This window comes from Oreochromis aureus, linkage group 19 (assembly GCF_013358895.1).
Source record: "Oreochromis aureus strain Israel breed Guangdong linkage group 19, ZZ_aureus, whole genome shotgun sequence".
Taxonomy (NCBI): domain Eukaryota; kingdom Metazoa; phylum Chordata; class Actinopteri; order Cichliformes; family Cichlidae; genus Oreochromis; species Oreochromis aureus.
Genome location: NC_052960.1, coordinates 17,645,711 through 17,659,260, shown reverse-complemented (window position 1 = coordinate 17,659,260; position 13,550 = coordinate 17,645,711). Strand labels below are relative to the sequence as shown.

The window sequence follows — 13,550 nt, the reverse complement described above, 5'->3', positions numbered from 1 at the left end:
GACTAAACTCGCAAATTAGCATGATTCACAGTCTACCCACGCCTTCCAAACATAGTCTTACATCTCCAAATGCCCAACAGAGAGTCAATTTCACTCCTCACACTGGTGGCCTTTGGCATCATATATATGTAGTCCTTGTTGCCTGTATGACAGATTCCCATGCATATTCATACCTACATATGGCCCATCGGAATGAAGTCTGTCTACTTGCTGCAGACTATAAAGCGCATGAGGAACTTCATTACTGGGAGTTCTCAATTGGGTCCAGTTAAACCCTGATGATTTCCTTTTCTGTATGTGTGTGTGTGGAGAAGTGTGTGTAGCCTGTTGGTGGTGGAATAATTTTTAGTTAGTTGTATTCGAGCTTGTGTGGGTGGAGGATGGATCCATGTGAGTTTTGCTGTGGGTTGCAGGGGAGAGTGGGATTGTGTTTGGAAAAAAACGGGGGTATATAAGCGTGTGCGTGTTTTCACGCATCTGTCGTGGAAATGATGGCGGCGGTGTGAAGCGTGCATGTGAACGGTGGGGGTTGAACATGTCTGCATTTGTGTGCACTTGCGTCTTTGAGCGGTGTGTGTGTGGGAGTGTGTTTGTGTGTGTGTGTTGTGGCACACGCTCACAGCCTTCTCTTGTTTGTGAGGTGAGAAGAGAGAAAAGTGGAGTCCCTCAGCATGCCTCCACCTCCTCTTGCTCCATCTGCCCATTTCGCTCAGTTCTCCATAAATTAAAAACGCCCTACATCTGCTTTGGGGTACATTGTTAGTTGTGTGCATTCGGTGGTTCCTCTGTTTATGAAAAATTAAACACTTTTTCTGCATTCGATTATTTCCCCACTCCCGAGAGCCCCACTGCTGCATGACAGAGGCCCATGCTTCACCCCAACATGTTAAGAAGACGACCAGGGCTTCCACCTACAGGAGGGACGAACATCTCAAGTAAAGTGGAAAAAATTAACATCTGTTCATGGTAATGGTAAGCACGTGTGGAGTCTCATCACTGGTATGATTATCTGCATTCACAGCAGCAATGTGCTATATCAAAATAGCAGTTTGATAAACACTGACACCAAAATTGCATGTGCTGTACAACATCCTATTCATATTAGTATATTGAAACTAATAGAGTAAAATGGCAGGAAAATTATAATGTTAACTCCATGCAAATACACGGAGTGTTCTGCACAACAGCAAAACAATGTTAAAACAAAAAAGTTCCACTCCAACTGTCAATTAAATACTCGTACACTGAAAAAAATCCCAAATGTGCACTCGTTTCTTTCTTTAAATGGATACTCAGATAATAGGGCTGGCCCGATGAAATATGCTTTCCAGTAAGCCAGAGCATCTGTATGCAAGAAGACTTGTATCTGGAGATGAATGGACATTTTAAGGGACACTGTAGCTAATTGGGACAAAAGGGACCACAGGATGGCCCCAAGAGCAGCCAGGCTTGAGTGGAATAATGAGTCTAATCAGAGGTTGTGGTCACAGTGTTGCCCCATACAGCACACCCAGGCCACTGGGGAGGACCTGTGTTTGTCTTTGACATTAACATGCACGGCTCCAGGGCAGTCATATTTGGCCATGGTTTGGTAACTGTGAGCCTTGTAGCAGAACAGGTGTTGCAGGCCGATGAGGCCATCAATCTCTAGCACGCCTGTCTCTGTAGGATTCAGGGTTAATTATCATCAAATAAGCCATTAAAGAGAAGGATGGAAGCACAAAGTATGAGGGGATGCTAACCTTGGCAAGAGGGGGACAGCTGGGTTGCGGAGTTAGGTTAAGTTGGCTTTTGATTGTGTTGCTAAGGTAACTAATTTCTGGAAAGACTACTTTTGTAGCAGTGCCAAGTTCTTAGAGGCGACAAGCCAATTTCAGGGAAGTGAGTTTCTAAATTGGGCTTCACTGTTTAGAACATACCATAAAAAAAGTTTACTACTATATAGTCTACCAGAAAGCATTAGTTTGGCCATTTACTAGAATAAATTACAGTTACATTAAATAGATAAATGTAAAATTTACGGTGTAACTGTAACTACAACTAATGTTTTTGTAAAAACTAGTGTGGTGCAGTTTTAGTTTAATCCTGTGCATGTATCTAATTAGTAACAATTACCTTGTAACTGTGACTGAACCTCCTGTTGCAACCAATTTCAGGTACAGCACAGATGCCTTTGTCCAGTGCCGTGACATACTGTGAACTATTTTGACCACTATGCTCAGGTGATCAAGGAGGAACATGTACTCAGGTAAAAAGTGACAGGAAGGTGAGGGACTATGTTAGAATTATATAGATTCATATCTATATAAAACACCCTCATAAAGCACCTTTTTACTGCAGTGCACCTTTCGACTTAACAGCATCTATCTTAGTGTGGACTACTTCATAAAGCATAAATGGAAAAATGCCATTTGGGTTACTTTTCATGCTCTTAACATATTAATTGGCATTACGGTGAATGTCAGATCATACAGTAAATTGTATCCGGTGGATTCAGTGACATCTGACCTATTGAAAATTTTACAGTGTGCTTATACCTTCATTTATCTACTCAATGTGCCCATGAATATTAAAGGCTGACAATTAAACCCCAGCTGACCTGCGGGATGGGGCGAGACCAGCGCTGTCAAAGTGAGGCAGCATAAATGCACCCGCACAATCACACTCATCTAAATCGCACAAAGGCGAACACCCCTTCCCCCCACGCCCCCAGACTCCCATCTCACCCGTACACAAGACTGCACATAGGCATACAAGCTCTGTCACGGTGTCACACGGTCACAGTGACATGGCTCATGTATGACAGGCACGTCACGCATGTATCATGTGTATGGTGGGGAGCATCAGTTGAGTTGGTCTGTGTATGTAAATGTTTGGCCAGGGTCAAAGTTAATGCATGTCTCCACCTTGGTTTGGTGATGCAGAACAGAATGTGAACAAGCTACGCTGCATAAAAAATACTGTGCTGCACCTTAAACAGGTTCCCATGATTAGAAAGACATTTTAGACTCATTTGCAAAAAAAAAAAAAACTGCACACTGAATTATTTTAGATCTGTTTTAAGACATTATGGCTTCATAGGCACCATTTTGCTTCTCAGAGCAACAGTGTATAACTGAACCATTTTAGTTACTCTCACTGATTACCTCACCATTACTTTTGGCTACGTCTCGCTGATACATAATGTATTTATCGAATAATTGGGAGTTGGCTGAAGCCAAAAACAGATCTGAAAGGAGAATATTAAGACTAACAACTCAATATTGTGCCTGAATGGCTCTGCCCGTGAGGACACAAACAAAGCACCAGGGCAGCTGCTGCTGCTCTGCAAACCTGCTGCAAACACTACACCTTCTACGCAGACAGTGTCAGACTTGCGCTCACCAGGTGGTCAGAAACAGAGCTCCAGATGAATGCTAATATTGCTCTACAGCTGTTAGATGTGCAAACAATTTGCTAAAAAATTTCTCATATTAAAATAATCTTTAATATTAATTTAATTGTCATGGTTTTGGGACTTCTACGCTGAGTTTAATATTTCATTTCTGTTTATTATTGTATGTTTTCTACCCAGTTTGTTTTTTGCTTTTTATCGTAACAAGTTTATTCTCAGTTTTAGTTCTATCGCCTTTCGTAATTGATTTTTAGAGCTAATTATTTAGAGTTTCAGTTTTCCTGCCCTCCTGCGTTCCCTCTGTAAAGTCTCCATTTCTGTGTACTCTTGTTTTGTTACTTCCTGTTTTGTGTGCTATGTTTCCAGTTTTGCTTCCCTCGTCTCATCTTTTTAGATTAGATTAAGCTGAGTTTTGTTCCCCAGGTGATTCCAATATCTCTGACTACCTTGAGTGTCTATTTATAGCATCGACCCACCCTTTATCCAGTACAGTACAGCATAACAAAGTTGTACTGTTTTCCCAACATGCTCTCTGTCAGTCACCAGATTTAATTTGCTGTTTCAAGTGCATCTTTGCCATTGTTTTTCATGGAAAAAAACAATGCAGGATTAAGGCTCATTGAGTTATTGTTGAGAGGCAGAATAAAAAATATAATATCGTTAATTTTCATTTATTGAGTATTACAGTACGAACTCATAAAAACACATTTCATCACTAACAAATGCACAGAGTCCAACCAATGTTTCCCTGATGTCAAACTCTCAGGCTACATTTACTGTAATGCTGTATTTAATCCACACTAACTGCATTGCATATTCCCTGAGATATTTATATATACAGCCTTGTGTAATCACATTATGCTAGAATGATCAGGTTGATTTAAGATGACTCCCTGGAAAGTGCCTCCACTGTCACCTTATTTTCATCTCCAACCTTGTATTGGTGCATTTGTCCTCTGAATATGTTTTTTTTAACAGTCAGTCTGGTTTTTAATGACGTAAATAATGCAGTAATTCTGTTGAAATTAAGCAAAAGAAGGTTCTCCTACTTCCACATCCAGCACGAGCCACTGTGTCTATAGGTCAGATTACTTTTTCATATGGTATGAAATATAAATGAACTAAAGCTTTTTCTACCCCCCTAATCACTTTCTTATTTTTTATCACTGTGGCCATGAAGGTGGAGGGGGAATGACTTCCCATTCTAATCATATTATCATACCCTCAGGTTAGAACTTCCATTTTGCATACTAGAAGAAAATGGCATTGAAGGAGAGCCTTGATATGTGGAAAAGGTGCTCCATTTTTTTTCGTGCCATAGCGGAGCATTGTGCCTGAATGTAAAGCCATCAATAAAAGAAAAGGCAAAGTAAGACAAGACTGATATGAACTTGCTCAAACTTTTTCTTGTCTGTCAACAGTCTTTTCTCAACTTCACCGTGTGATTCTATTTCAGCTTTATTACCTTAAAGCATCCATGATGCAGCAATTTAGTCCAAAACATCTTCTCTAAATTGTTCCACACATCGCCATACCCATAGTCAACTCTTTTCAGGCCCGCATTCCAGTTTCCATTTATGGAAAATGTCTGGTTAGGGATCTATCATTACAGCAATCACTCTCACTGTTGTATCATTTTTTCTCAAACACACATCACATCTGAGGGCCCGCAGACCATCCCAGGGCCAGCATTTCCAGGCACCCTATTATTCTTCCACAAACGGTGAATCTCCACAGGCAATTTGCATCTAGCTGTGGTGTGTGTTTGCCATGGGAATAGGTATCAGACACCTGACAGTGGGACACGAGGGTGGGTTTTTGTTGCCATTTTTTCCCCCTTCGACAGCTACCAAGCAGCCAGGCATATCAAAGAAGAAGAGCGAAAAAGTCTCCTTGTGGAGTAAGAGGAATTTACATTGTAAAAAAAAAAAAAGGAGAAGAAAAAAAAAAAGGAAATGTATTATGGTTGTCAGGCTTCAGGGACTAATATAACAGTCCTCCTCGATGCCTCCATCATCACTGACATCTGGAACAGTAATCATACCTTAAATGAAATCACTGCAATGGTGTCAGCTTTTTGGATTTATCATTTTCACTAAACACTGTTATACTACTTTCATTTTCTATCAGGTGCAGGGGATCATTCGGCGAAATAGTAAAAGAAGTAAGCATTCTTCAGTGGCAGGAAAAGCAAACTTTCAAATGAAACATTCTTCAAGAGAGAAAAGAGAGAAACTTTTTTTTTCTTTTTCATGTTTTCTGTGCACATAAAAAGTCACATACTGTGGCAGTTAGGATGTCTGCATTTATCTACCCATTCTCCTCTCATTATCCTTCCCTTTTTTCCCTATTTTACAGTCTGTTAAAAGCAGCTGTGTGACGTGAGATTTGAGTTACAAGCAGTTTTGATCGGCCCATTTTCTAAATATACCCCCAGAGGAATGCTTCAAATGTGTGATTTCAGGTCCTGGGGGAAATAACAGCAGTTGCGAACCACATATTGACAATGTTCCTCGCCCAGGTGTTTTCACTGTCAGATCAGGATCTGCTGGAAAGCACAAGGAGAGAATCGTGTTAGAAGGTCACAGAATTAAAAAAAAAAGATCACAAAACCTGTGAAGAAAAAATAGCTTTGTGGTTTTAAAAATATATGAGTGCTCTGAAAAAGGTAAGTGCATCCTAACTCAGTAGATATCATGAATTCATTTAATGCACACTGAGGTAGCTGTGCAGACTGTGGACTGTATACAGTTATGGGTAATTTATTCAGATTTATTTATACTGCCAATATTTCATACTGTATATATTATTGACTCTTTTCGAATGTCTTAAGCAAATTCATTGCGCTCCTACCTCTGAGGCTTCATTAATCTGCAGTTGCATCCATCCTTGTATATTCGACTGTTCATTAACCAAACCTTTTTCCAGAGAATATTCAGTCGTAATGTGAGTCAGGTCAGGCAGGACTACAAAGCCACGAATTGTGATTCTAATCATGTCCAAGAGGACAACATGCACCCATACACATTTAATTGGCCTATATACTGATGTTGAGCAGGTGCTGATAACATCCCACATGCACTATTTTCCACAAGTGGGTGGCTCCTCCATCTTTGCCTTCCGTGTGTGCCCGAGAGAAGAGGGGAGTGGAGAGGGTAAGTAAATGGATATTCTGCTTTACATTTTCTTTGAGTAATTTCTCCCTGTATGTTTGAAGCTTTTCAGAGGCCCTGTTTAAAGAACCCCACCCCCACCCCCATCCCTACTCCACGCCTGCACACTATTATATAAAAAACATTATTAATATTCACCAGAATTTACTAAGGAGAGCAAGAGAGGAGTGCTGCAATATCCAGATGGATGCCCCTTAAATCTGTGTTCAATTACTCTCCACTAACTTACATCTTCCAGTTGAATCCTGATTAGCTGATCTGGCAATTTGCTCAGCCTGGCTGGAGAGCACTTGGTTCCCCTCCTGAGTGCAACCTCGCTGCTTTTGAGTATTGTGCACCTTTGATCAGTGCCCCCTTATTACCTATAAAAGCCAATACCATTAAATTTAGCACTGCCTCATCTCCTTGTCCGTAGAGCTTTCCTCTCTTCTTCCAAAGATCATAGGCTCGTGTAAAGGAAAAAAAAAAAATCCTAGTGTGATCTATAAATGTAAGGCTGAAGATAATATCTTTTAGTTAATATATTTCAAATCTCTCCAGTGTGAGTATGAACCTGTGGCCTGGCTCCCATCTCTGCAACTAGCTGCTACCCTCTTGTGGCCAACCAGGACACAGAGATGCACTTACTAAGGTCAAGGTGCTCATTTTCCTCCTACTTGCATGTTTTTAAAGCAACATGAAGATCAGAAATGCGTACAATGCAACAACACCCTACAGATATTCATCTTTAGTGCTGGTAGCATGCCCCTCTCCTCCCTCCCCCCTCCTCTCCGCTTGTATCTCTATACAAAGTGGATCTCAGGGGTGAAACCTGGCCATTAACATATAGAGTTTTTATTCAAATCCCATTCACTTTGCCATCCATTTAGAAAAACGATGCCAGGAGGTTACAGCGATGCCGTTGCGGGAGGACCTGATTGAGCTTCCATTTTAGCATTTGATTTGATTGTGAGGCAAACAGTAACATGATGGATAAGATCTCATTACAACAGGAATGTGAGAGTTTAATTTCCTGTACATGTTCCGTCTTTATTAATGTCACAGGCTGCGGGTCTTCAATTGCAGCGCAGGCCGCGGCGCTCTGGCTCCAGCTTGACATAAATGAGGCAGAGGGATTACATTTGGCACCATCCACTTGAGCCAGTTTTAATTTAGGTTTGGTATTAACACTGCATCTCTCCGAGCGAAATTAAGTTTGTGTGAAAAATAAATAAATAAATAATTTAGTGCCATTTTAATCAAACTGCGTTCTTGTTACGAGTCCCCTCTTGATGTCTTCGCTGGTTTCGAAACAGTAGCCTTGTTGCATGTGAAGAATGAAACTGCAGAACATGGTGACTATCGCACCCTCACTTATCTGGTTCAGGGGAAAAACAGAGAGAGGGGGAGGACAAACTTCAATAATAAACCTGTCAACACTCCAATTTGAATACCCAGGAGTCACAACCATCTCAACTCTCCTCCACTGGCAATCATCATGATCACGGACCCTCTTGAGAGACAGCATCTCATCTATCAGTCAGTCTCACACACACAGAAACACACAGCTCCTCATCACACCATCTCTATTTGTCCCATTATATCCTTAACACAGTGTAAAATACCTCTGCTTCTCCAATAAGGGAATGGTTGAGAGGCAAGGGCCGGTAAAGTCTGTGTGTGCCTGTGCTTATGTGTGTGGCATCAGGGGCTTCATTGCAAGCATGGGCTACTGCCTGTGCCTGCTGCTGAGGTTCTGAGACAGCCCTGCTTGTTTGTTTCCCCTTACTGTAATCCTCAGCTCCTCAGAGGTCTGACGTGCAGCGCAGAGCCTTAGCTGTGTTACCCGCAGGCCTCTGGGAGATAGAGCACCGCAGCATATGCTGGGAAAGGGAAGAAGATAGATACAAGAGACCTACACCCACTGCACCTGATCATTACCATGCCAAATTTATATTGATTGCTGTAGCTTGAGAGCTAAACTGTGACTTATTCCCCTGATGCAGTCCCTGTGTGGAGTCTGCGGTGAGGGGCTGTTGGTAATCCAGAGAAACCATGACACATGCACCATGTTTGGCCACAGATATGGCAGCACACATTATACTATGGCAGGGAACATTTACGGGAAGCTGGCCGTGCCTTGCAGCAGTGACTTTTATTGATGATTGCACAGCTCTTGGATTTTATCCACATCCATATCAACTACATCCAAATCTGAATACACCGACTCTCAGCGGGGTGGCGGTGGCCCTAAAGGGAACAAGAGGGGAGTGGACAAGTAGTGGGTACTTAAACATATTCACCATTTTCCCTGCCTTTGCTTTGCTGGATAAACTTGTATATTTGTGGTGTCTCTCTCCCCACAGGCACCTTTCATCACGCATATGCATATGTGCTTGCCCTTGACATTATCATCAGCAGATTTGTGCAAAGGGCCCTGAGGTAAGGTTGAAATACTGCTGAGGCTTCTGAGGAGAGTGGCCTGCTTTAGAGAGGCTGTCCGTGGGCTAAATACGCACCAAGAGACAGAGTCAGAGGAAGGGAAAAAGCTCAGTAACTGAACCTAGCAGAGCGCCCCTCTGGGGACAGCAGTAATTAAACAGTGATTAAATTAAGGGGCAATGCGGGCAAAACGCTGGCTGATTGACACTCTGCTGGTTCCTCTCTCTCGCCGTCTCTCAGTCGCGCTCTCTCTTGCTCTCTCTGCGGGTTCAGCTCTGTCGTGGAGCATTGCTTTCTATTGACCTCCAATTACTCACCCACTCTGAATTCTTCAAGGTCCAATTTTCGAAAACTATTTTCTTAACTGTGTTAAGAGCATGGATCACTGCACATTTGTTTCTGAGAAGGCTGAGCAGCAGGACTGAAATACACAGAAGTTGGAGGCGGGGTAAAAAAGAGACACTTGAATGTATAGTCTCGTTGTGCTTCCAATGCTATCAATGTTTGCACTCACAAACTGCAATCACTCTACCATTGCGCCTGCTATCAGTTTTTACTGCAGATAGATTCACAAAAGTACAATCACGAGAAGCTGGTAGTGATTTAGAAACTGTACTCATGCAGAATCAAAAATGAGTTTCCCTTTCTCGAGCCTGTAGTCGGGCAGCTTTCGAGTGCCCCATCAAATACTCTCCTAAGGGGGGAAATACTATAAATTACCTTTGGCGACTCCTTAAAACCCAAAGCAAATAGAGCGACAGAAGAGCTGAGCAACAGCAATAAAACCAGCTTTAACAAAACAATCAGAAAAAGGCAAGATGCTGAAATTGCCTTCCTCCAAATCTGAAATTCTCCACACGTTCACGGCTTACCCTTCCTGCCACACCGCCCCAAGTCTCCAGGCCCTTGTATAGATTTTTATAAACCAGGTCTTGTGCTTATGAAAATAGTACTGAGGGTCCTTAAACAATCTGTTAAATCTTCTGATAGTGAAGAAGGTCCTTAGGTCTCTAATACAAATTCAAATAGCAGTATGGAGATGGATTAAGGGGAAGACAAAGAACAGGGGCCCACTTTAGAGGATGAGATCAAGATGACAGGTATTGATTAAGTGCTCAATGAGAGCACGCCTATGAAAGGCCAGCCACCACACAGCTCATGAAAGAATCATACACAAGGTGCTCGGCAAACATACAGGCGTGGCATGTAGGTGTGCGCACATTCAGGCTAAATAGTAGAGAACCTGCCTGGTTTTCTCTGATTAAAAAGTCATTAAAAATTGATATCAAACTTTTCTCGTGTAGTTGAACTCCTACTAGTACCTATATGTCTCGTTAACTATTCAACAAAGACACAGCAGGTAGATTGGGGCACTGCTGTGGATGTGGTTTGGCCCACAAAAACATTTTTTTTCAACCCTTATGTCAGAATCCACTACTCCTTGGCTTGAAAAGTGCAGCTCGACACCACACATTCCTTTACTTTGGCACTGTTATTGGAGGGAAAACAGGAAGGATATTCTCAAAGATTACATGTGAATCTAATTTCTTGGCGAAACAGTCGAACTGGAGGACTTAGCCCCTTTCAGAGTTTGTGATGATGTAGTGCGAAGACAGCCGTAATCACAACAGCACTGCCAGCCTGACCCACCTCATCATCCTTGACATTTAGCACAGCGCTGTTTCTCTCGCTCTTCCCTTCTTCACTGTAAACAAATGGTTTAACCCTGATTTGTGTAAGTGTAACCGGAGGACATGCAGTGACACCAAGTGTGGAAAATAGAAGGAGAAAGGCAGGGAAGTGAGTACTGGGAAGAGAGAAAGAAGCAAAACAGACACTAAACCCTAACAAAAAAAGAGAAAGTGAGAGAGAGGCGGCATGGTGAGCAACTTCACCAAGACTGCCACCACCAAAGGCGGGGGGGGGGGGCATCTGAGATTAATCTCTATGGAAAGCTGTTGGGTCTCTGCAGACAATGCTCTGATGGAAACGAGGCAATAAATGCCTCTTAAAGCCATCATAAATGCAGCTTCCTGCTTAACAGTCACTACTCAGACCTGCATCCAACCTCATTATCCTTCGTCTGTGCCGGCTGGTTTGCATGCCAACTTACAGGCAGGATAACTAAAACCCCTTTCACTTAAGCCTCAGCGGAATATGTGGGTTACTTATGAGACTTGAAAACAAACTCATCAAATCAAAGGATGTTTTTCCATAATTTAGAGGGGGGGGGGGGGGAATGACGCGAAATGATGGGCATGACGTGCGAGGTGTGCTTAAATCAACATCTCCAGTTAAATTAAATATATCAGATAGAATTCACAGAAATGTTACCTACATACAGTATTTCCTTATACACAGTTTTAAATCCATTGACAAATGACACATTTGACTTGATTACCTCTTGACATTTCCCTCTGTGAATGAAGGCGGCAGTAGATAAGGCAATCATGGCACCTACACAGTGTAAATATAAAAATATGCTCATTTGTCTGGTCTCTAGATAAAGACATAAGGTCACATAAACGCATGAATGGGCAACTCTCAGCACACAGCACCTCCCAGCCTGTCCGCTTCCTCTGCCTGTCTGTCTGTAGTGGCTGACGGTACAGCAGCGTGCCCTTCATTATCACTGGGTAATGCTCATCACAACGGCCGTGGCTTTTCTCCATAAAAACCCCCAAGTCTCACTCACAATGAGAAATAGGGGAGATAAGGTGCAGGAGACCATTTCTTTTGACATTCACGATGGCAAACTCATCAGTCATGCTGTCAAAGGCACTGGTCTTGGCTAGTTTGGGATTTATGAGAAATAATGATGGGTTGAAAATAGCTGGTAAGGGCTTTGCTTCTACCTTTTGGTTTGGGAGTGTTGTGTATTGAGGCACGCTCTGCATAAAACCCAATTTCTTTTGTCAGTGACCCTTGCACTGATTTCACATCCAATCTCGCCATGTTCGGGAGGTTTGGCTGGTCCTGTTTGAGCTGGCACTGACATTTCCGACTCACAAGATAAAAGAGGGAAGCAGGGCAGCAATAGTTGTTTTTTTCCCCCCCTTAAAAGACAGCACATCGCCACAGGAGCATTACGATATGGTGTACCACTCCCTCTGATTCACTGAGCATTATTCAAGTATTCAAGGCCTCAGTGCTGTTAATCGGACTTAAAGTCGTCTTCAGAAAGCTAAACAGCTCTGACTGAAGAATATTCACACAGAACTCTCTTCATCTGCCCATACCTGAAAACGGGGACAATAACAAACAGTAATAGCATGTGTCAAACACTTAGATTTTCTCTTAAACTAGTGACAGGCAGTGACAGATGCTCCCATTGCAATTCTCTGTAAACATTCTGGGACACAATATATCATTCAGTTACTGTGACGCACCTCAAGGTCTATTAAACTTAACATAAATTATTCATTTCAAAGTCATTTCAAAGTGGATTTGAACAATGTTGAAAGGGCAGCATTGTTGGATTCTATAGAACAATTGCACAACTATAGATTATAGTCAGTAGGACTTTTAATGGAATCCCTATGGGAACACACGGAAGGGATGTCCTCAAGCACCAAATTATTAGTCAATTTCAGATTATCAGATTTATTAATTACTATTCTTAATATATCTTATGAAAGTGCCAGGAGATATAGCCTAACCACCTAAAGGCTTTAACTGAAACGGTCGACATAAATTTATATTAAACATATTAATGAAATGCTAGATTGGCTGGGTGTTTAGCTCGCCTTTTACTTGACAGTTCAGGGACCTGGTAAAATTGCTCAAAACGTAACATTGCTTATAACCCAAGTGTTGCGAAATTGCAGGACAAGAGAGTTTGGGGCAATTTTGATTCAAGTGTGCGAATGAGACCTCTTAGAGCTCAAGGGTGCTTGGATCTGTGTGGAAATTAAGCCGTGAGATTGTAGCTAAGGGGACGCTGGATTGACAGCGACATTAGCCCCACAGCACCCCTGCCGTAGCGCGCTATAGTCACGTAAAATAGATGGACAGGAATAGCAAATTAAATCTTCTTAATAGTAGCAAAGGATGTACAGTCAGGTTAGACTGAACTGTAGGACTGTACAAGTGTGGAGATGAGGGGTGGTGTTTTTAGTGGGATGAAATGAAGTGGCTCTGAAGTGTTTTGGTTAATAAGCCTACTCCAACCAACTTCATACAGAAGACCCTGCCATCTTTATATCAATTTGAAATTAGCTCCTTCACAATGTTTCATGGCCCCTTTCTTGAAACACGTTCACAGGTCATTTCAGTCGTTGCCATTAATTTGAGTATATTTATTAAATTCATTACACTGCAGACTAAAAGAGTTACTCAGTAACAACAGAGTGAGAAAACACTCGTAGCTGCAGCTCTCACAGCACCGAGCAGCTGGCGGCGGCTTTGTTGATGTGTTTCTCACAAGTTGTTTTTTCTCCTTTCCAGGTTCAGTGACACCGCATTGCTTCGCCACAAAGACCAACCTTAATGTAGACAAAGCCAAGTCGGCAAATCTTTGCACAGCATGCACGCACACACTTCTAAAAGCGGGACGTACACAG

The 13,550-nt window shown here is 42.2% G+C and overlaps 1 protein-coding gene across 3 annotated transcripts in view; it reads right to left on the bottom strand.

The window, feature by feature from the left end:
- Positions 1-5,210: 5,210 nt before the first annotated feature.
- LOC116334779 (doublecortin domain-containing protein 2) overlaps positions 5,211-13,550 on the bottom strand; it is a 31,945-nt gene continuing 23,605 nt past the window's right edge. For 2 of the 3 annotated variants that reach the window (XM_039603403.1, XM_039603402.1), the window contains one exon: positions 5,211-5,942. In XM_039603403.1, the coding sequence (XP_039459337.1) occupies positions 5,928-5,942 (15 nt within the window). In that variant the 3' untranslated portion in view covers positions 5,211-5,927. The remainder of the gene's footprint in view (positions 5,943-13,550) is intronic. The other variant, XM_039603407.1, reaches the window with a different exon arrangement.